The 23,646-nt window shown below is 47.8% G+C and overlaps 1 protein-coding gene across 2 annotated transcripts in view; it reads left to right on the top strand.

The window, feature by feature from the left end:
* Nucleotides 1-23,646, top strand: part of DOCK8 (dedicator of cytokinesis 8) — a 173,512-nt gene that overhangs the window by 138,083 nt on the left and 11,783 nt on the right. For both annotated transcript variants that reach the window (XM_040988913.1, XM_040988914.1), the window contains 14 exons: nucleotides 387-569; nucleotides 1,216-1,348; nucleotides 2,299-2,386; nucleotides 5,130-5,226; nucleotides 6,477-6,611; nucleotides 7,357-7,509; nucleotides 8,604-8,762; nucleotides 10,088-10,188; nucleotides 11,233-11,425; nucleotides 14,846-14,989; nucleotides 16,117-16,248; nucleotides 16,681-16,815; nucleotides 18,154-18,243; nucleotides 21,236-21,472. In XM_040988913.1, coding sequence (XP_040844847.1) covers nucleotides 387-569; nucleotides 1,216-1,348; nucleotides 2,299-2,386; nucleotides 5,130-5,226; nucleotides 6,477-6,611; nucleotides 7,357-7,509; nucleotides 8,604-8,762; nucleotides 10,088-10,188; nucleotides 11,233-11,425; nucleotides 14,846-14,989; nucleotides 16,117-16,248; nucleotides 16,681-16,815; nucleotides 18,154-18,243; nucleotides 21,236-21,472 — 1,980 coding nt within the window. The remainder of the gene's footprint in view (nucleotides 1-386; nucleotides 570-1,215; nucleotides 1,349-2,298; nucleotides 2,387-5,129; nucleotides 5,227-6,476; nucleotides 6,612-7,356; nucleotides 7,510-8,603; nucleotides 8,763-10,087; nucleotides 10,189-11,232; nucleotides 11,426-14,845; nucleotides 14,990-16,116; nucleotides 16,249-16,680; nucleotides 16,816-18,153; nucleotides 18,244-21,235; nucleotides 21,473-23,646) is intronic.

Raw genomic sequence — 23,646 nt, 5'->3', positions numbered from 1 at the left:
AGGGCAAAAAGGAAGGTAAACCTGAACAGTCAGGTTAATTGTGGTCCCTAGCCCAGCTAGGTCTCCTCTGTAATTCCAACCCCTCACCGTCCTACTCAGAGATCGTAGCCACACAAAAGCCCCATCGTGTCATTAAGATCATGAAGCGTGGATGGGTTCCAAGGCAGACCACCAGGCCACACTGCTACCAAAGCCCAAGGTGCTCACTCATTTCTGTGGCTGGAAAGCTGCCTCTTGGTCCAGAGCACAGCTCCCCTCCCACCTAGGCAGGACATGGCGACTGAAAGTAGACGCCAGTCAGCGTAAGGGTAGCAATCCCTGTGTTCCGGAAGATTCACATCCCGTAAGCCGTCCTGACTTCCTCCCCGGCCTGCACTTCCTTCCAGCCCTATAAGCAGTACAACGTGCTGAGTGCCGACACCACCCGCAACCTCATGATTTGCTTCCTCTGGATCATGAAAAATGCAGATCAGGGTCTCATCCGGAAGTGGATTGCCGACTTGCCCTCCATGCAGCTCAACAGGATTTTGGACCTACTTTTCATCTGCGTCTCATGTTTCGAATACAAGGTGAGTGTGCGGTAACTCCACTAGCTGCCAACTTTTACATCCCACATTCAGCTGTGCCACGGGAGGCCTCCCTCTTTAACCAGGCAGGGAGAGGCGCTGCTGTTTCCTCTCACTTCCTTGGCCTCTTGAACTTTGTAGATACAATCACTTTGCAGAGAAAGGATCTCTACCTTCTGGCCACAAGATTCCCGTTGAGTTCTCATTCAAGGATTTAAGCTACCACATCGCACTGAAGAAGATCTTAGTGTAAAACTATGACATCACTATGGAGTATTCTCATCTTGTTTGTTAAGGATTTATTTTTGCTTCTTTGAAAGGCAGTTCTATAGAAAGAGGGAGTGAGAGTCTGGGAGAAAAGGAGAGAGACCACCTATTACTCCTCAAATGTCAGGGCTGGGTCAGGCAGATGCCCGGAGCTTCTTCCTGGTCTCCCACGTGGATGCAGGGGCCCAAGGACTTGGGCCATCTTCCACTGCTTTTCCCAGTCATATCAGCAGGGAGCCGGATTGCAAGTGGAGCATCCTATGTGAGATGTTAGCACCATGGATGGCAACTTTACCTGTACCAGCCCCCTGTGCTCTGTGTTAATGACTGTTCCGTTGACAGAGGTCTCACCAGACTGTCTTCCTGTCTGTATTCTGTCCAGGGAAAACAGAGTTCTGACAAAGTCAGTACGCAAGTGCTGCAGAAATCGCGGGACGTCAAGGCCCGGCTGGAGGAGGCTCTGCTCCGTGGCGAGGGGGCCCGAGGGGAGATGATGCGTCGCTGTCGCACTACAGGTACGTAGGGTGATGCTGCTCGGCGTCCCACCAGCAGCACTGCACCCACTGGGAGGAGGAATGGCCTCCCAGCGCAAGCGCACACCACCTTTCCTGTTAGCGTAGCGGATAGCAACTACTGGGACGGTGTGTCATGCGCAGATATGTGATACAAGCCCCTGCCTCGCAGGGAAAGTTGTTGATATCAGGCTACAGGAACCCTGCAAGTGGGCCCAGATGGCACCTTTTAAAACGTGCTGGCCAAAAGTCACATCTAAGAACATGTGTTCTTGGAAAGTGTCTCTTTTGGTGGACACCATGCAGGGTGGGGAGGACCATTTGATGGCGTGGTCAAGAGACTAGATGACCCTAGGCCCAAAGTTATCTTCCCAAATCATTCAGGATTTGATAAGAACAGAACCAATTTCCCTATGTGGTCGCAGAGTCTCCCATTCCTGAAGAGACCATCCCCCACCCTACCCTTTCACTAGAAACCAACTCCAGACACACTGGGCTTATCACTCCAGGAGGTAATGAAAGACCCAAGTATCCTGGGCCCTCGTGTCTGTGCCCAAAGTGACCTAGACTGACCACTTGCCCTCTTCACAACTGTGCGTCTTGCGGGGTGGTGGAGGGCAGCCTTTGCAGCGATGGACACTGACCACACACACTCTACTTCTAGTAGTTTCCACTAGTTTCGTGGGAGCCCCGTGAATTTCCCGGAGAGTTCCTGTTTAAGAGAAATGTGCTGACACCCCAGAAAGGAAGGGGTTCAGTTGCAGATCTAAAATCTCCACCAAAGACAGGCCAACTGGAACACAGGTCTTGCGCCTTCCTCTTCCACCAGCATCCTGTGTGGGTCTAATTAAACCAGCGGTGCTGAGTCTGCTCCACTGGGCTTGTTAACGTCTGCTTGTCTCGGGAGGGCTTCAGGCTAATCAAATTCCTATCGTGCATTTCTTCACTCCTAGGGAATGACCGAGTTACAGGCCTCAATGAAAATTTGAGATGGAGAAAGGAGCAGACGCATTGGCGGCAAGCTAATGAGAAGCTAGATAAGTGAGTCACTCAGCAACTTTCTTGTTGCTTCTACCTAAAGGCCAAAGCCCTTTTTCCCAGGCTTCTTGTATTGCTCAGATAACTGCAACCTTCCAAGAGAAAGAAAAATGAAACATCACTACCTGTGCAAACATGGGCATCCCGGGCAATCCAGGGTACAAGGGTTGTAGTGTTCAGGTTTGAGAAACGATAAGCATTTCAAGAAAACAAATATTTGGCAACCTCGGATGGCTTCATAAAAGCAGCTGATGGGAACAGAGAGAGAAACTAAGATGAGGTACCCAAGACCATGTCATTTCCAATCCATAATTCTGTCTTAGCAAAGTGCACAAAGATGAGGATTCAGAGATATTTATATTCATCTTATTGTACATTCTTATTTATTTATTTATATTGGAAAGTCAGACTTACAGAGAGAAGGAGAGACAAAGAGAAAAATCTTTTATTATCACTGGTTCACTTCCCAAATGACCGCAATGGCCGGAGCTGAGCTGATCTGAAGCCAGGAGCTTCTTCCAGGTCTCCCACGCGGGTGCAGGGGCCCAAGGCTTTGGGCTGTCCTCGACTGCTTTCCCAGGCCACAAGCAGGAAGCTGGATGGGAAGCGGGGCAGCCAGGATATAAACCCACACCCACATGAGATCCCAGCACATACAAGGCTTGGGTTTAGCCACTAGGCTACCACACTGAGCCCAATTATTTTAAATTCTTTTTAAAAAGTGGAAGCATTCTAAATGAGCAAGAATTAGAAAATCTATAACAAAATATCAAGATGTCGTTAGACTGTTTTGAAACAGTTTGAATGACTTAAACAGATGCTTATGAAATATTTTTTTAAAGATTTCTTTTAAAATGTCTTAATTGAAAAGGCAGATATACAGAAAGCAACAGAGACAAAAAGATCTTCCACCCACTGGTTCACTTTCTAAGTAGCGGCCAGAGCTGAGCTGATCCGAAGCCCGGAGCCAGGAGCTTCTTCTGGCTCTCCCACATGGTAGCAGGGTCCCAAGGCTTTGAGCTATCCTTGAATGCTTTCCCAGGCCACAAGCAGGGAGCTGGATGGAAAGTGGAGCCACCGGGACTTGAACCGGTGCCCATATGGGATCCCAGAGTGTGCAAGGCGCCACTAGCCTATTGCTCCAGGCCCTTAGGAATTCATTTTAAAGAAACAAAAATAGACACTTGGTTTTAAGATTGTAATTCCAACTTTTAACTAATATGTAAGTGGGTATTTAAGGAACTCAAAGAGAATAAAACCAAAATAATGCCAGGAGTCTTCTCTGAGTGATGACCCTATATAGATAATTGATGTTTTCTTTCTCATACTTTTTAAAAAAATTTTCTACAGTGTTGTATATTGTGATGTATCCTGTTCTGTTATGAAGTTAGAGGCATGAAGGAAGACCTGGGTGAACTTTGGCACAGTGGCTGCACATCCCATAATGGGGTACCTGCATTTGAGTACTGTGCGCACACACTCTGTGCTAGTTTCCTGAAGATGTGCACCCTGGGAGGCCACAGAGGAACAGCTGGTAGGCTTTTTAAAAACCAGAGTAATGGCAGTGATGGCTATAGTTGAATGTACTTAATGCCACGAAACTGTACACTTTTGAATGGTTAGAAGGACAAATTTTATGTCATGTCTTTTGCTATAATAGAAAAAGAAGTGGGGGAGCAGCAGTGTGGCGCCTCTGGCTAAGTCACCAGCTACAGCGTAGCATCCTGTAAGGGCACTGGTTCTAGGCCCAGCTGCTCCACCTCCTATCCAGGTCACGATGGTAATATGCCTGGGGAAGCATCAAAAGATGACCCAAATACTTGGACCCGTACCACCCATGTGGGAGACCTGAATTGAGTGCCTGGGTGTCACTTCTTCGTGGGGTGTTTGGATAACTCTCTGTGTGTCTCTTTCTATTTGTGCCTCTCAAATAAATAAGTACATGAAGTTTTCAAATTACACTGCTCAGATTTTAAACCCTGGAATTTTAACATTCATGGGCTGCCTATTTCTGGAATTTTCCACTGCATGGATTTGAACTGAGGCTGGTCAACGGTAACTGAAATGGTAGAAAGTGGGCCCACAGATAAGGGGAGTTTCCTAGATCCCCCTCTTCAGCTGCCCCTGGGTTTTAGGAGAATCGGTGAAAGCCAACGCAGAAGTAGCCGCTGCTACCTCCCATTGCCCAGTGGGAGTGACCAGTGTTGTTCAACAGGGTGCCAGATGCTACGTTCACCCTAGAACTGCAACGTTGACTCCCAGTGAGGAAGGGCAAAAGGCCACAGGCATTCAGGGCAAGCTAGGAAACTGGCTCTCCCCCTTTCCTAACCCTACCAGATCCCTCTCTGCCCCAGTCTCTCTCCAGCATGTTGGAGGACCTTTCCCTCTCCAAGGGTCTCGAGGCAGTTCGTGCTAAGCTACAAATCTCATGGGCTCACCGAACTGCTAGGAGCAACCCAAACTGCCTCTCTACCAGTTGTGTTATTTGTATCATTGTCATCGTTGTTACTAACGGGGGAGGGGAGGTGTATGAGACAGGTGTGAGAAGCACATCTGGATGATATTTCTTTCCCAGACACCAACTGCGGCATCATCCGTGTGGTGACCTGCTCATCGCCAGCGGCTCTGGCTTCATTTCAGCGTTGTCCTTTCTGAAGATCTCTTTATGCCTTGGCCCATAGACCGCCATCTTCACAACTGGCCGAGTCTGCCCTGTGCCTTAATGCGACCTCTTTTTGTTTCTCAGAACAAAGGCCGAGTTAGATCATGAAGCCCTGCTCAGTGGCAATCTGGCTACAGAAGCAAATTTGATCATCCTGGACATGCAGGAAAATATTATCCAGGTGAGGACCACAAACACCTGACCTGAACCTTGGGATGTGACTGTGCTTCCCGATATTTAAAGCAGAATTCTCTATTCTAAATAGGGAAAGAGGTAAATACAATTCCCAAATGGAATCGGGAGGTGGATGCTCTATAAGAGCGTCCACTTTCACATTCCAGAGAGACCCAGACGATCTTCGGGCTTCTTTGCACTGCTGCTCACTGGCAAAGAGTCAGATGCCAGTCAAACCGACCGTGGCTGGCATGCCAAGTTCATCACTGTACAGCGGGCTTAGAGTGTAGGATGAAGATCAGGACTGTTGTTTTTCTGACGGGTCAGTGGCAGTTGAGTGATGGCCACTGTTGGGAGTAGAAGTGACTTGACTAAGCGAAAGAAAACACAGCACTAAACGTGGAAAGTGATGTCTGCTTTGGTTGATGCAGAAAAGTCGTCGAGGGCCATGAAGTTGGCACCTGTGCTTTAGACGGGGTTAGTCACGTGACCCTCACATCACACCTCACATGCAGGTTCTAGTGATAGTCCCCAGAATTGCCGACGAGGAAATAATGAACACGAGTCTTCATATGTGGAGAAGACATTTATTAGACTGGATCAATACCGCTTCGTGGAAGAAATACGGGTGAAACACAAAGGAACCTTAGGTACCCACCTTCTTAGTCGTCTAAAATCAAAATAATTCTTGCAAGAAACAAACAATAAATTGGATCCTTGGTGACTTTGATATCTTGATCGATCTTCATTCAACGTGTCTTTGGGTGCGAAGTGATTTTTTGTTGCTTTTGGTGCTGCTAAGCCTGCCATAGCGGATAAATAAACAAAGCAGAAGCTTTTCTGTTTAAAAATATCACTGCCACCAAGTACCCCTTGTTGTATTAGAAAATCCTTCATTGTGTTTTGAAGGCCATAAGAAAGTGATGCCATGTGTACAAAGAAAGTCCCTTCCAAGAGCTGCAGCCCAAGATGGCGTAATTTACCGTCCAACCTCATCCAGGAGCCCCAAATTAGCCACAAATCTCCCCCCGCCAAGTCAGTTGGGAATTTTGAAACAGAGTCATTTGGGAATAGGTCTTCCACTCTCATGATTAATAGATAATACATGATAATACATCAGAACCTGAAGCTCTTCAGCCAAGAGATACAGGACGCCAGCATCCCCAAGCTCACCTGCCTGAGCGTGTGCTATGTCTTCACCTTTGCATCCCTGGCACAGAATGTGGTATCACTGATGCTGTTCTTCCATCCCTCCAGGCGAGCTCGGCTTTGGACTGCAAGGACAACCTGCTGGGAGGTGTCTTGAGGGTCCTGGTGAATTCTCTGAGCTGCGACCAGAGCACCACTTACCTGACTCACTGCTTTGCGACACTGCGCGCGCTCATTGCCAAGGTAAACAGGGGACGCTTGTTTTCTCACTCTTAATTAAGGGTGAGAGTGGACCAAAACCCACAGCACAAATGAAGCAACATTACAGCAAAGAGTGTAGGCCTTCCTGGCAGGAGAGCAGGCGCACACATCCTGGGAGAAATGTGTACGCAGAGAGGACAGCTCTCAGAATTGAAATACGTGCTAAAGCATGGAAACTTGGAAGGGCCACATGTCATGGTATAAAAGGCCAGAAGGCCTGCAAACTAATTTCCTGAGGAATGTAAATTTTTCCTTAGGTAGAAATGACCCGTATACATTATGTTTGTGCTCTTTATGGAAAGTTTCAGTTGCTGCCTTCTGTATATGGTCTTTAAGATCCAGCAAGTGGAATTCTCCTCTCCTCTCTTAGAATCAGTTTCTCTTCCTTGGTCCCCATTTGTTTCCAGACAGTGACAAAAAACAAAAAAACCAGGACTAATCCCCTTAAAGCTGTTCGTTCCCTCGTGATTGCAGTGTGTCCAACAATGCAGTCAGTGATGCAGCTGGGACCGCAGTTACGCGTTTCATAATTAAATCTTAAGTCGACTTCATCACTCAAATCCATCTTGTGACTCATGAGGCTCATTATCTTTGTGGAACAATGTCTTTGCTCTTCTGGGCTTTTTGCTTGTCCAAGCAGATGTTTGTATATTTCAGCAGGTATCCAGTCCAGAAAGTGTCGGAGTGTGCCAAGAGATGCTTAATGGGCCCTTTGTGTCTCTTGTAGTTTGGAGACTTGCTGTTCGAGGAGGAGGTGGAACAGTGCGCAGACCTGTGTCAGCGAATTCTGCACCATTGCAGCAGTAGCATGGATGTCACCCGGAGCCAGGCCTGCGCCACCCTCTACCTCCTCATGAGGTTCAGTTTTGGAGCCACCAGCGTAAGAGCTCATCCCCGGGGTGAGGTGGCGGGGGAGGTGACTCAGGAGAGGCAGAGAAAGCCAACGCAAGGCATTGGCTAAGAAGAAAACATCAGAAAGAGTTTGCAGTGTCAGAATTTACTTCTGTCTTGTAAGAAAGGGCAATTGAGTGGTAGGTTTCATGTGGGTTTGCGTCTTCAAGTGAAAGTCAAGACTTTCCACCAGCCTGTTTCAGTAGCAAATGAAACGATGTACATGTATCAATTAACAGTCACCTCTTAAAAAAAAGCAACACACAAGTGAAGGATTCAGAAGCATGTCCTCTTTCTAAGTTCTGACTCGCTGCCAGAATGACCTGTGGAAGAGAATTGAAAATGATGGTTATCATTTGTATCTGAGTAATAACGGAAATGTTGAAGTCTTTAGAAATGAGCTTTATTGCAGCACAGCACACCCTGGCTTTGGTCTGTCCAGATTCGAGAATGTCCTTTGGGAACTTGCATTTGTTATGCATCCGCTGGAGTGATGTTAAGGTTAAATGGGCCCACGGAAGAAAAGCAAGGTCTTCAGGACAGACTGGGGAGAGCATTCCTTGTGTGTGTGCAGAGGTGCAGGGGTGCTTGGAAAAGCCTGTAAGACATTCCTGAGGGATTTAGAATAGTCATATTTTTTCCGTAGACCTGGAAAGAAGGAAGAAACAGAAAGTTGCTTTTTTTCTACAGTCTTGAGTCTCAGAACCTACGGCCAGTGAGGGCTCGTTCCTCTTTGCAGTTTATTAAAGCCCCAAGAAGAGAATCTTGGCACAGGAGGCTCTAAGCTATGACTCAACTTTGTTGGAATCTTCCAGCCTTGCAGGACACAGGCAGCCCAGGCCTCAATGAAAATTTAAAGGGAGCCTGACAGATAAATGTACAAGCAATATCCATTTAACCCATTTAAACAACAGCATGAATCTTGTTCAAAGTGTGGCTCTCATTGCATTGAGAGCAAAGAAAGTGACTGAGAATGAGGTAACAGGAACTCTGAGGAGTTCCTGTGTCTGGCCCTGCTGTCTTCTTTACTTCCTGGTGGAGTGTCTTCTGCTCCTTCCATCCTTGTTGTGTCTTCTCATGCAGAACTTTGCAAGAGTGAAGATGCAGGTAACCATGTCTCTGGCATCCTTGGTGGGCAAAGCACCGGACTTTAATGAGGTGCACCTGAGAAGATCCCTGAGGACAATTCTGGCCTATTCGGAAGAGGACCTGGACATGCAGGCAACACCTTTTCCAACCCAGGTGGATGGAAGGATCTACCTTATGTCCTGAATGGGCTTGGGATAAGCTGATTGTGTGTGTGTGTGTGTGTGTGTGTGTGTGTGTGTGATTTGCAAGTATGTATTACCTGTCCAATATGCATATAAAAGGTGAAAAAAGAACCCACATCTACTACTCTCCCCAACTTCAAAATATCAAGAGTCTATTTGTGGTCTCATAACAATTAGAAGGCAATAGCAGATACTTAGTGCCAAGTGTGCAATAAGTAAATATCATGTAAGGCTAGCGAAAAGGAGCGGTTGAATTAATAAACAGTTCAATGGCTTCCAAGGCTGCAATAGGATTCAGTGGGGCAGGGTTGGAAAGGGAGGGAATTAGGAGTAGGGGAGAGAGTGAATTTTGTCTAAGGGGATCATCAGGGAACCAACTTGACTAGTATGTTCGCAGAGGCAAGGAAAGGCCAAGTGAGTTTGTAATCAAAATGAATCCTAAGGAAACTTGGCAAGATAATGAACTCTTCTGTCTCCATTGGAATGCCCACTCTAGCATGTTCCATTAACGGTTCAGGAAAAGCTTCTAACCTACTCTGGGCTAGGTTCTCAGTTGGGAATATATGAATGAATGGGTGGAGATTTCCACATGCCACTAATCCAGGAATGCTACTGGTATACCATCTCTCCTCCCCTCCCCAGCAACATTGCATCCTCACTCAGAGGACCACTTATCTTGACTTCCGCCATTTTCTCTTGACTATGTCACCATTCGTGCAGATATTTTTAGCAACAAGCCAAGCAAATGTAGAATGCTTAATGGAGGTCATTAGAGCCTTCATCCAACAAAAAGACATTTTAGGAGCCCTGAAAGGTGCAAAAGGAGAAGGGAGATAGACTGATAGTCAATATCTGAGCCACCTGCCGGGGTCAGTAAATCAAGCCATCCATTGCTGTGCTGCACACTCCCTTAGTCTCTTTGCCTTCGCCATTAAGAACAAGAATAAAAGGTCGGAAAGCTCCGAAGAGCTGGGAAGATCCAAGCAGCCTCTAAGACACAGGACCCAGCATGAGATCCTCACCTGTCTGAAATCTCAGTGTGCAGTTTAGAACTTTGCAGATTACAAATACCTGAAGTTAGTATAAACTAGTTGTTGGGAAGCAAGACAACATGAAGGTTCAGGGCTAATTCTCGCGTCTGGAGGACTGGCTCACCTCTGCGCTCCAGATTCCCATGGGATCGGAAAGGCCAAAGTCATGGGGAATCCAACCTTTCCCGGGCTTCCCCTTGCACGCCCAGCGTTGCCTTCCTGGAGGGCAAAGCCCAGGTGACTCAGGTGCTTGCCCCCTTCACAGGTGGAGGAACTCCTGTGCAATCTCAATAGCATCTTATACGACACCGTGAAGATGAGGGAGTTTCAGGAGGACCCTGAGATGCTTATGGACCTCATGTACAGGTAACACTCTACTGGTCCCCCCCTCCTGGGTCACAGGGAGCCGACCCTGACTGGAGAGTTCTTGCTGATGTAATTCTCCCAGGTAGCGTGACTCACTGTTCTGGATGACATCCAGATAGTACTGATGGAAACTCAGTATTCAGATGGATTAATGTCTATATATATGTTTGCAGGCAAAAAAAAAAAAAAATCTCCCTAATTTAGGGTGAGATAGCACTGTGCTCTACTTCACATACGAAAGAATGGCCAACTGCTCTGTGAATTATTCCCCATGTGGTTTTATTGAAGTTGTGCATATTCAGATATCCATAGTTTTTTTTTTTTAAGATTTATTTTATTTTCACTGGAAAGGCAGATATACAGAGAGGAGAGACAGAGAGGAAGATTTTCTGTCTGATGATTCACTCCCCAAGTGAGCGCAATGGCCGATGCTATGCCGATCTGAAGCCAGGAGCCTCTTCTGGGTCTCCCACGCGGGTGCAGGGTCCCAAGGCTTTAGGCCGTCCTCGACTGCTTTCCCAGGCCACAGGCAGGGAGCTGGACAGGAAGAGGGGCTGCCGGGATTAGAACCGGCGCCCACATGAGATCCCGGGCGTGCAAGGCGAGGACCCCAACCACGGCACCATCGCGTAGGGCCCTCCATACAGTTTTAAAACTTAGCCTTTCATACTCATTTGGGGGATTGCCACATCACGCGAAGGGTAATATTTTTGCATTCTGGTCTTCTATCGTGACAAAGAAAAGAAAAGGAAGAAAAGATTGCATGCAATCCATTCAGACAGATATCATTTGGTCACGTCCTTTTCTCCCCATTTCTTGGGGCTCAGTACACCCGAGACATAAAATAGAAATCATCAGACTAAGAAATATTCACCTTTTCTTTGATCCTAAAGTTACAGGCAAAATCTCAGGGATGGGGTGTTTGGGTATAACACAGGACAGCGGGGTGCGGGGGGTCGGCAGTAGGTGGGAATAACAGACAGTGTGAAGACCAGTGTAAGATCCACCAGTTTGCCTTGAAACTCTCTCCCAATGCGTCTCCAGAATCGCCAAGAGCTACCAGACGTCTCCTGACCTACGGCTGACCTGGCTCCAGAACATGGCGGAGAAACACACGAAGAAAAAATGCTACACCGAGGCTGCCATGTGCCTGGTGCACGCGGCCGCGCTCGTGGCCGAGTACCTGAGCATGTTAGAGGACCACAGCTACCTGCCTGTGGGCAGCGTCAGCTTTCAGGTGAGTGCAGCTGCAGCTTCTCCCTTGGAGCAGTGCTTCTCAACTGGGAACGTGTTTACCCCCCCAACCCAGGGCATTTGACCACACGGCGGAAGGTGGGAACCACTCGTGTCTATCAGGTAGACACCAGGGTTAACGGGTAAGCATTCCACAAAGCACAGGCATGCTCCCTCTAGCAAGAATTATCTGGTCCTGGTAGAGGCAAGATTAAAAACCATTGCCTCCATGTGTTACGTCTACCTCTTCTAATGGCTTTATTCTTTTTATTATTGTTGTTTGCAATGTTACCTGGGGTTGACAGGCACTTTAGTAGATATTTCTCACACCTTCACTTGGGTGAGCTCATTTGATCTTCCGTATAACTCTGCAAAGCCGGTGCCTAGGGAAGACCCCCATAAGCCCTACATCACAAAAAGACTGAGAGAATGACTTTTTTTTCCTGAAGATTTTTTTAAAGTCCTCCACCAAGATTTATAGTGGGCACCACATACTGACATGTGTACTGTGAAAGCATTTGATTTCCCTCATGAAATCATCTTTTGGATTCCATTTCCCAGCTCTCTGTAGGGTTCCAATTGATCTGAGAGTTCCAAGGAACAACAAATCAGGGCTTCCATAGGATCAGCTGACAATTACCCACACTGGATGGGGGAAATTGTAGGCCGGGCCTAAACCTTCACTCCAAATGGTGTGTTCAGAACCACCTGGACAGTGTTTCCCGAGTCTGAATGCTGTCCTCAGAGGGAAGCCAACAGTGGCATCAAGACTTTTTCTGAAAAGACAGAATCTGGAGAGATGACAATGGGACCAAAATCACCATGGTGGTAGAGCTTTTTCGAGCCCAACGCAGAGTCCTTTGCAAGGCTTTGTGATTCTTATTTGAACTAACATGGCACTGTCGAAGTTCAGGCCATATCGTCGCTTCTGATTCAGCTGCATCCTGGGTAACAGGTGATGCCTCGAGTCCTTGGGTCCCGTTACCCACAGGAGAGATCCAAATGAAATTCTACGTTCCTGGCTTCAGTCTGGCCGAGCCGTGCTGTTGCAGGCGTGTGGGAAGTGAACCAGGGAATGAAGGATTCTCTTTCTCTTTTTCTGTGTGTGTCTGTCTCTCTGTCTCTCCCCCTCCCCAAACCACTGGGCCTTTCAAACAAGTAAAAGTAATTTTTTTTTTAAAAAAAGAGAGAGAGCTACAGAATGATGTCGATGAGTTCTTATTTCTCTCGAATGAGACACCAGTCGAAAATGCTTGCTTGCCAGTGGCAGAATACCCAGCCCAGGCTGCTCTAAGGTGGAGATGGAATTTACTACCTGCACACCAAGTGCTGTCACCACTTCCTGTCTCTGCTTGGTGTCGCCATCTTCATTTTTCACGGGCTCCCCGCATGGAACAAGATTTCAGCTTACAACTCCACATTCAGGTTTAAGGGAACAGACATGCCTCATGTCCAGCAGATACAGAGAAAGGGTTCAATGTATCTTACAGTTCCATGAATCAGATGCTCATCCCCAAGCCAATCGTAACTCCCAGAGGAGTGAAACGCTCTGATTGGCTGAGCCAGAGGAGTGGAAACGCTCTGATTGGCTGAGCCAGAGGAGTGAAACGCTTTGATTGGCTGAGCCGGAGTCACGGGCCTGCATTTGGAGTTATGCAAAGTTTCCCGAAAGAAAATCAGGATGTTTTATGTTAGAGAAGAAGTGGGGAATTCTGCGCGGCCTTGATGGTTGTCCCCTGCTGTGTTGTTTTTTGTTTTTGTTTTTGTTTTTGTTTTTGTTTTGTAGTTCTGCTTCTTGCTTTAGTTTTCAGCCTTGTTTTGCTTCAATAAAATTGAATTTTATACAAGACTTATTAACTAGAGATAAATAACTCTGTACAAGGAGAATGACTCCAGGGTGGCTACATCCCAAGAAGCTGAGATCACTGAATTTCTGTACCCCAGCGTGCAACATTTCACAGCCTCCCTGGTTCTGAAGCCAGAAAGGTTTGCCAAAAAATGCTGACTATCGCTAGTCAAGCTCTGTAGCTTCAAGTCTCTTTCTCCACATATGGCAAACTGCCTGCAATGTAGTCTCCAGAGTTACTAAACTTTTTTTTTCATTGAAAGAAATGTAATGTCTTCTATTTTCTCCAATACAGAAGCATCATAATAGGGCAAGTTTGGGAGAAACTGTGCTGTAAAAATACATTGAGAATTCAATGCCTGTATTTCTTACTTCATAAAGATTGATCTTTTTTGCTTGTAAGTTGGACAGAGAGTCCTTCAATCCACTGGTTCACTCACCGGATGGCCACAATGGCCAGGGATGGGTCAGCCAAAACCAGAATCCAGGATCTCCCTCATGGGTGTCAGGGCCTAAATGCTTGCATCATTTCCCCCTGATTTTCCCAGGCCACTAACAGGAAGCAGAGTTGGGAGCACCTATGTGGGGTGCTGACCTTGCAAGCTGCAGCTTTGCTTGCTATGCCACAGCACCAGCCCCTCCGCTCGCATTCCAAACACTGCCTTACAATACTGGATGCAAGGGCTGTCAACCAGCTGCTCACTGAACCTAAGGCTGAGTCACGTTATCTTACTAGACGGCCAGAAAAACATCCAGCTTTTCTACCGCATGCCAGATCTGGTCAATCGATTGCTGTGTGGTGAGAACTCTGAGACTGTATCTAAGCTATGAAGGAAAGAGTGTTAAACTCGATTAGTGATGCCTGCCTTGAGCTCCACAATAGGAGGGAGTAGTATGTGTTTGCAGTCCCTCCGCCAGGAAAGTTTTTCATTTCTTCTGTGTTCCAAATGAATTTCTTTCATAGCTTTGAACCAAGAATGACTCTTCACCTGGCAAGAGGGCAAGTCATGCTCAGACCCAGAGATAGGGTAAAGGCGAGAGAGACAAGTTGCCAAGTCAAAGTCAGGCAAGTCCAGGACCACACTGCCATGGCTCAGCTGAGTCCTTGTAGTCACCATACTTCTGATGGGATCTCTTCATTCTATCGTTTATGTAAAAGAAGAGTGTAGAAACAGCAGGGTCAGGAAAAGTAACTGCCACGGTGCTATAAAAGTTTCCTTAAAGAAGATGCTATTGTCGTTGGCTATTGTATGTAATGGCTACTTGTCCGAATCAAGGCAGCGGTGGCAAAGCACAAGGTAGTGCCAACGTCCGCCTTGGGAATCCAGGCCCAGCTGGCAGTCTGTAGGGCTGTGGCCCTCAAATTACTCAGCTGTCATGACAGTGATGGCCTTTGCCCACATCCTCCTCAGGATTAAGAACTCATGAGATCGCAAGACCCAAACGAACTCAAGACCCATCGCTGAGTATACAATGGCAGAAGGGCGTTGGTTTCCGTGTCCCCACATTCTGGGCTCCTGTAAACTCTTCTTAGTACAGCTCTCCCATCCTCAGCACTTATCCTGTACTCTCTTGCAGAATATCTCCTCCAACGTGCTGGAGGAGTCAGCGGTGTCCGATGACACTCTGTCACCAGATGAGGACGGGGTGTGTTCTGGGCGCTACTTCACCGAGAGCGGCCTGGTGGGGCTCCTGGAGCAGGCAGCGGAGCTCTTCAGCACGGTCAGTACCCAGAGGGCATCCCGCAGCTGCAAAGGACACGCCCTGACAGCCCCATCCCTGCCGCTCAACACACACCAAGGTCCTGCAAGGCAAGGGAAGGGCCCTCGGGGGTCAGGTCAACGGCCCAGGGAGGGCTCCGATGTCCATAGATTGCACCTGCTGTGGCTGGAAAGGATGGTTCATTGCTGTAACACTCTGGTCTTTGGCACAGGCTTATGGACTGGGTAGCAACTTCATGGAATTATTTCCATTTAACAGGGGCGGGCAGTAAGATGGAGAGGCGAAGTGGTTTGGCTAGGGTTAGGCAATAACTGGTGAGGTAAGTTCTCCCTTCTTCCCCTCTAAGACACGATTGAGAGGGGAGGGCGGGAGTGCTTGGGTAATGCCCTCCCCCGAACAACGAAGTGGTCCTGGGAGCAGTATTCACTGGGACCAGCTCAGAGAAATGTGGGGGCAGAAACCTCTGACCTGCAACTGAACACTCCCAATAGAAGAGAGATAGACAGCGGATGGCACTGCCATCCTGGACAAGTGAGAGAGTCGGCCATCCATTTTCATTTTAGCAACTTCCCTCCCAAATTTCAAACCAAGTCAGTGTACACACTACTTCACTCTAGCCGGCTCATCTCACTTTGTTTTCTTCCCTACAGTCTTTCTTTTCAACTTCTCATTCCCAAGTTCCCTCCCTGTACCATCTGTTGTAGTTTGTTGTTTTAATGAGCTTTTTTTCTTTTTCCTGCCTTCTCTTTCAGGAGTCAGAAAAAGCTTGAATTCTTTTTGGTTTCCCAAAAATCCAAGAAAATGAGTTAGAATCCCTGTAGAATTCCTTTAGAAGGCATCCAGTAGAATGCCTTTGGCATTGCTGTTAGCCCTTGCTGCCCCCATCTGCCCCTGCTTTTCCTCCATGCAACAGCGTCTCCCTTCTTCGCACCACCATAAGGCCACTGCCCAGCTGGGAGTCTAACCCAGTTTGAACGCTGTGGCCTTCCCAGCGACGCTGGTGTGTCACTCGTGCCCTGTCAAATGCAATGTGGTGTGCCAGTAAACCCATCCTCCTGTGACTGTGAGCTGCTCTTCTGTTTCCAGTGGATTCAATCCCCCCTCCATTTTCCTCTTGCCTTGCCAAGGGAGGCCTGTATGAGACGGTGAATGAGGTCTACAAGCTGGTCATCCCCATCCTGGAAGCGCACCGCGACTTCCGGAAGCTGACCTGCACGCACGACAAGCTGCAGAAGGCCTTCGACAACATCCTCAGCAAGGTAGCTGGCTAGCATGCCCGCAGTACCCGCGACCTCACCCCTGCTCTGTGCTGGAGGTGCTCATCGCACTCCCCCCGCTCAGCAGTGGCTCACTCGGAGCGTTGTATCACTACAGCTTTCACCTGTCACACGTAGAAGGGCTGGCGAAGGACGGAGTACCAGAACTCAGTATAAGAGAAGGCAGCTTGAATTACCTGATAACCTGGAAAGATGAGACCCTTCACATCAATGGCATCCCTGAAATCTTGCATGGGCTTTTTCTGAGATAGTACCATAGCTCATTCCATAAACATCAATTTTTTAAAAAGCTGTCTACATCAGCCGTGGGAATAAAGTGCTTTGTAACAGAATAAAAGCCTCTGACGCGTCACTGCCCCGTGGCGCCTCTGGAGCCCCACAGCTAAGGCGAGGTTTTCTCGTTTTGTCCATCAGGATCACAAGAGAATGTTTGGAACCTACTTCCGAGTCGGTTTCTACGGATCCAAATTTGGGGATCTGGACGAACAGGAATTTGTTTACAAAGAGCCTGCAATTACCAAGCTACCCGAGATCTCACATCGACTAGAGGTAAGAAAAGTAATTCCATATTGCTTGGCACCATGCACTTCACAAAAAAAAAAAAAGCAAAAAAACAGATAACAATGGTTATTACAAAAGAAAAATCCCCATTTCATCCTTTGATAATGTGAAGGTAATGTGAGCTCATGAGACAAAGCTAGATTTGGATCATTTTCTGTTGGAATCTTGTGTGGTGAATATTTTCAAGTATGTGCAAAATCAATGTCCTGTGCTTCCTTATAATTCTTTCCAAATGTTAACAGTAAGATTCTTATGCTTATGTTGATAGGGATTTTTTTTTTTTTAGTTGTAAGGCTCTCATCTTGATTTCCAAGTGGTTTGGACAGATTACTGACCTCTCCCCCACCACCCCACCACCCCCCCGGTGATGGTGTGGCCATCCTTGGGGTGTCGTTGACAGCACATTCCATTCCCATGCACACATACTTGACGGCTGTGGGCTGTAACCAGCCCTGCTTCAACTTGCCGCCTACCTTAGTCTGAAACACAACAGGAGAGAGGAGCATGTCCTTGGAAGAAAGGCTGAAAAGGCAGGGAGAAAGAGATGCAACGTAGAGAGAAGTCAGACGAAAAGAAATCACATCGAGAGGACCAAGCGCTTAGAACTCAGAAAGAAAGCCAAGAGGTGCCCCAAAACAGAACCCTCCAGGGCTGAGTCACAGGGGGAGCCCCAAACCTGCCAGTGACCTCTGGAGGTTTTCCTTGCTGCTGTTCAGAATGAGCACCCTCTTACGGCTATAAAGCTTGAAACACTTGCAATGCCTCATTGCTCCTTGCACCAGGCACGCCTGCCAACTAAGACAGGGCTCTTCTATGTTGAATTACTCAAAGAAGCTTTGTCCCGGGTGGCTGGGTGACTCGCCCAAAGTGTTCAGTTCTGTAAAGGAGCTAGGGATGGACTCCAGGCCCCTTTGGGCTCCTCATGATATTTCCCTTACTCAGAAACAGAGGCCCGTGTTTTGTCTTCTTGTGCACCTGTTGTGGGACTCCTGGTGACCTTCATGTTCCCAGGACCCTAAAGGTGAGAACTCCATAGCACGGTGTCCATGGAGACGCCTCCGGAAATGAGCTGCTATTGGTCAATGAGAGAGCAGGCTCACATACCGTGGGAAGGCATAGGTTAGAGGACAGCGCTGCGCTTTCTTGCATTTTTATTTATGTCTCAGGAAATGCTGAACTTGGCTCGTTTGCTAGGAGGAGCTCTTGAGAATCAATGAGCAAAGTCTACCATGTCCTTCCCCAAACCTCTTCTCTTTTGGAGGAGACAAAGAATGGCATGCTTAAAAAAAAAATAACCTTTCTGAACGTCTGGCTCTTCTTCCCTAGGCATTTTACAGCCAGTGTTTCGGTGCGGAATTTGTAGAAGTGATAAAAGACTCCACTCCTGTGGACAAAACCAAGTTGGACCCTAATAAGGTATGGAGTGGGGTCAGAGGTGGGGGGGACTGACAAAAATTACATTCCCTCCTCTGTCTGAACTCTCCGGGTCATTTAAATACAACCAAACATTCTGTCTAGGGCTCAACTACTAATTGATCATGCTAGTCCTTACGGAAAACATCCTGAAAGGCAGGAATTATAATGAAAGTTATCATTTATTAAGTGCCAACTATAAGCCTGGCAATCACTCCAGGCGTCAATTCATTTTGTCATCCAACAGTCACTGCAAGTTGTTTTCTTTCTTCTTCTTTACGGGTTAGAAAAGTAGGGCATGGAAAGATGAATCAGAGGCAGGTGTTGGGCCTAGCAATGAAGAGGCCAGTTAGGAAGCTGCATCCCGTATGGGATTTAATATTAAGCTCTGGCTCCTTGATAATGTAGTTCCTAGGAGGTGATGACTCAAGTTGGGTCCCGGCCACTCACATGGGTCCAGTTCCCAGTTCATGCCTCTGTCCCAGACCAGCTCAAGCCATGGTAGAGAGTTGGAGAATGCGAATAAGGGTTCTATCTGTCTAGCTCTTTCTGTCTCTCTACCTATTAAATTATTATATATATATATTTTTAAGACAGACTGACCAACTTTCTGAAGCCATGCAAGTAACCTGACCAGTTCTCAAACTTGGGGGGAGCAGATCTGTCATCTCTAAATGTGTACTGTTACTGCTCTTAACCCTTTTTTTCTGTAACACCCTTCAACTCCAAATGGGAAAGCATCTTTCAAAGCTTCAGGGAGCAGCGCTGTGGCACAGCAGTTCTTCCAGCTGCCACTCAGGCAGCCATATGCCGTCTCAGAGAACTGTTCAGCTTGTGACCCAGCTCATGTTACATGCATCTAGGAGGCAGGAGGCGATAGCTCACGTACTTAAATTCTTTTTTTTAAAGATTTATTTTTATTATTTTTCATTGGAAAGGCGGATATACAGAGAGGAGAGACAGAGAGGAAGATCTTCCGTCCGATGATTCACTCCCCAAGTGAGCGCAACAGGTCGATACTATGCCGATCTGAAGCCAGGAGCCTCTTCCGGGTCTCCCACGCGGGTGCAGGGTCCCAAAGCTTTGGGCCGTCCTCGACTGCTTTCCCAGGCCACAGGCAGGGAGCTGGAAGGGAAGCAGGGCTGCCGGGATTAGAACCGGCGCCCATATGGGATCCCGGGCGTGCAAGGCGAGGACCTTTAACCACTTGCGCCACCGCGCTGGGCCCTCACGTACTTAAATTCTTTAGCCACTCACATGGGAGACCCAGTTGGAGTTGCTGTCTTCTGGCTTTGGCGTACCCAGCTCTAGCTCTTACAGCCATTTGGGGAATGAACCAGCAGATGAAAGATCTCTGTGTGTGTGTGTGTGTGTGTGTGTGTGTGTGTGTGTGTGTGTGTCAGTCATTCTGCCTTTCACATAATCAACCTCTGTTAAAGGTACAAATGGCTCACAGCCAGCACTGGGTGACACTCCTCTTTGGGCTGCAGGTGTTTCTTGCGGTCAAGTGCAGGTTGCTGTGCTGCTAGGGAATGATCAAAGGACCTGGGCTTTCGTTTCATCCCAGACAGGCCACTGCTTACATGCTAACCCCTGCAGTCAGCATCAGAGTCCTCACTGACCACGTGCTCTCTATGGCCAAGGCTGTGCAGAGCTGAAGCTGGGAGCCAGGAGCTCCCATGGGTGACAGGAACCCCACTTCGGAGCCATCACCACTGCTTCCAAGAGGCCACATTACCAGGAAGCTGGCATCAGGCACTCAGAAATGGGACTGGAGTATGCCAGCCAGTCTGCAGCTTTAACAGCTTAACCCTTAACATCCACCCAGCCAGTTTGGAAGATGTTTGTGGGCCCACTGACAGTTGTCTCATTAACATGATAAAAACATGCCCATCAGACAAGTTTCAGAAGCTGTGTGCCAAGACACAGGAATAAGACAGATGTGTTGTACTGCAGGGCGATACTTGCCTGCCCAGCCCATCTCACGGACCAGGTGTGCCCATCTCTTGTGCTTCCAGCTTCTCCAGTGCACACCCTGGGCACCAGAAGAGGATGGCTGGCGTACGTAGGTCCCTGCTACCCACCTTGGAGAGTTGAGTTGAGTGTTGGGCTCCTGGCTTTAACCTGGCTTAGCCCCAACAGTCACAGGCATTGAAAGAGTAAATTGGCAGATCTTTGTATTTGTCACTGTTGCTCTGCTTTTCAAGTAAAATGAGAACTGAATGATAAAGTTAAAATTGGTGAGATTATTTTAGCACACACAAAAAAACTTCTGGTATAAAAAACTGTTTTTTCCATAATACATGCAAAATACAAACTATGAGAAAAGTTTGTATAGACTCCAAAGTGTTTTCTCTTTTACCCTAAACTTGATTTTTTTTTAATTATTTATTTTAAAAGCAAAGAAATTGAGAAGGGGAGAGAGAGTTCCCCTTGGTTCACTTCATTGGTTCACTTCCCCCAAACGCCTGCAGAGGCCGGAGCTGGAGCAGGTGGAATCCTGGAGTCTTCCTAAGTGCTCACACCTAGCTATGTGGACCCTGATTGTCTTCCAGAGAGTACGCTAGCAAGGAGCTCGAGTTACGGCTGCATCTTAACACTGCACCGAATACCTGCTTCTAAACTCATCATTTCCCTTCCGATTTCCCACCAGCTCTCTGAAGTACCCTACTTGGGAAGCTCCCATCCTGTTTCCTTAAAGAGGCAGCCCTTTGGGCATCTCCCTAGGAACGCGTTAGTGGCAGCGGCGCCCCATCCTTGTAAGCGCTCGCACATGTTCAGTTTTCTTCATTTGATCTCCCTGGGAACTCAGTTTACAGACCCAGGCTTCCCTTGCGTTCCCTGCCCTGCCCAGAGGGTCAGCTTTTCTCTCCTTCTCCCCCACCGCCCTTCACCAGCCCAGGGCGGAGTCTGTTTCCTCCGTGTCATTGGCACTGGGGGCTTCCGGAATCCAGCGAGGAAGTTGCCGAGAAACTTATGCTCGCCCACCCTGCAGGCCTACATCCAGATCACCTTTGTGGAGCCCTATTTCGACGAGTACGAGATGAAAGACAGGGTGACACACTTTGAGAAGAACTTCAACCTGCGGCGGTTCATGTTCACCACTCCCTTCACGCTGGAGGGCCGGCCCCGTGGGGAGCTGCACGAACAGCACAGGAGGAACACGGTGCTCACCACCACGCACGCCTTCCCCTACGTCAAGACCCGCATCCGCGTCATGCACAAGGAGGAGGTAAGGGGCTCCCCCCGAGTGCGGCCAAGGGCGGCTTCCCAGGAGGGTCTGCGGTTCTCAGCTCTTCTTGGGGCAGACGACACATACGAATTGTAATCACCGTGGTTATGCTCTGCTCTCGCTGGGCATCCCACGCGGGCAGCTGCATGTGGTATTCCATAGCACAATTTTGTTCCTAACTTTCTTTCTTTGAGAGGCAGAGACGCCCAGACGTGTGGACAGGTCCCTCCTCACAACTGGTTAATTGCCCACAGCAGCCACAGATGGGCTGGGGTCATAGTCAGGAGACTGGAATGCAGTCCAAATCTCTCATATGGATGTTGAGGTCCAATACTTGAACCTCCCAGGGAGCCATTGGCAGGAAGCTGGATCGAGACTCCATTATGGATTGCAAATATGTCAGGATCAAGCTTAACCACCATGTCCAGCACCTGCATATATATATATATATATATATTTTTTTTTTTAAACAAATTAGGAGCTAGTGCTGTGGCCCTGCAGGTTAGACAGCTGCCTGGGTTGCCTAGGTTTGAGTCCCAGCTCCACTTCTGATCCAGCTTCCTGCTCATGTACTATAGATAACTGCTGAAGCACTCAGAATTCCTGCCACCCACATGGGACAACAGGGTTGTGTTTCTTTTGCCTGGCTCAGCGCTGGCTGTTGTAGCCATTTGAGAAGTAAGTCAACAGATGAAGGTTGGCTGTCCATCTCTGGTTCTCTCCGTCACTCTAATCAAAACATAAACCAGGAATATTAAAACGAGACATTTGACTTTGCCATCATTCCCTTGAAAATATATCGCAGTATTTCCTTTGTTCATATATTGCATTGGAGATGATAAATCATCCAGAAATGATTGACATGAATAGGAAGAAAGAAATAGGTTATATGCAAATATCGTGCCACTTTATAGAAGAGTCTGGAGCATCCATACTTGGGAGGCCATGGAGGACCCTGGAGTCAGTTCCCCACAGCTGCTAAGGGATAGCTGTCTTGAAGAGCCCCTAGGTGGTTCGGGTATAGTTGTGTTAATAAAGTCACACTATGCCCTAGAAAGCTGGCTTCCAGTTCCAGCTCCCTTCTGTCACTTTGCATGAGCCAAGTTGGTGTTTTCTGCCGACACATTGGCAAGAAAGACCACTATGTGGAGTAGAAGCCGTTTGCTCCATCTTTGTCAGACTCTCCTGGAAAGTCTCCAGTCATAGGATTGTTGAGAATTACACTGGCCACAAGCAGTTTTATCTTTCTTGAAAGTACATCCGTGTGTATATTTCTGTGTCATCCTTTCTACACAAGACCACAAGTTCTTCTGCGACTGTGGAGTGGCAGGTTACAATTCAGCATCGTCTCAGTTGCATCAACCACACTAAAATGCACTCCAGACAGCAGAAGGAGAGCTAAACGGTCCCTCCAAGCAACAACAGGACAGAAAGCTTCTTTATTTTTTACCATTCCTCCCTTCTTCTCCTTTTACAATTCCCTTGGACACATCTAATATGACAGGAATTTTTATAGCGACTCACTTTCATAACGTCTTGCCAAGCATTCAGCTTGGCTTTCATAACAAACAACTTTCTTTCCACACCCACAGTTCATCAGTGTGCGTATTCTTTAATTAGATTAGATCATGAAAACAACAAGTGGAACAGGCAGGATCAAGTTGGCAAGTAAACTGAGGGCTTGTGAATGTGCGGATTCCCTGCTCAGGAATAAAAAGGAACAGAGATGACTGCAGAATCACCCACCAGCCAGTGTTCAGGGACAGACCTGAAAAGGACAAAGCAAGTCTGGGATGGGGAGCCGTCACTGGGGTGTTGCTTGCATAGGCATCTGCTGTATTTCTTACTCTGTTGGACTCCTCAACACGAGACCTTCTGGGCACAGCACAGAAAGAAATATACCTTCCCCAAAGGTATTCTCACAGTTTTCCTTGGTCGGCTGTGTCTTTCTGAGTGCCACGTGTTGAGTACATGCAATCGTGGGAGTGTTAGGAGCAGGGGCTGTGACTGGTCCAGACCCCCCTCACACACACCCTGGCACACACGGACATCTTCTCCCTGTATCTTCACATCATCTTCTCATTGAACTAGACTCCACCGTAATGCAGTCCATTTGACTTGATCCCCTTGGTGAAGATCCATCTCCACATGAGGACTGAGAGGGTGGACCTCAG

The sequence above is a fragment of the Ochotona curzoniae genome, unplaced genomic scaffold (genome assembly GCF_017591425.1).
Source record: "Ochotona curzoniae isolate NIBS_2020 unplaced genomic scaffold, NIBS_Ocur_1.0 contig_50, whole genome shotgun sequence".
In the NCBI taxonomy this organism is placed as follows: Eukaryota; Metazoa; Chordata; class Mammalia; order Lagomorpha; family Ochotonidae; genus Ochotona; species Ochotona curzoniae.
Note: the sequence above shows the minus strand (reverse complement) of the source record. Positions and strands in the feature narration are given on the sequence as shown.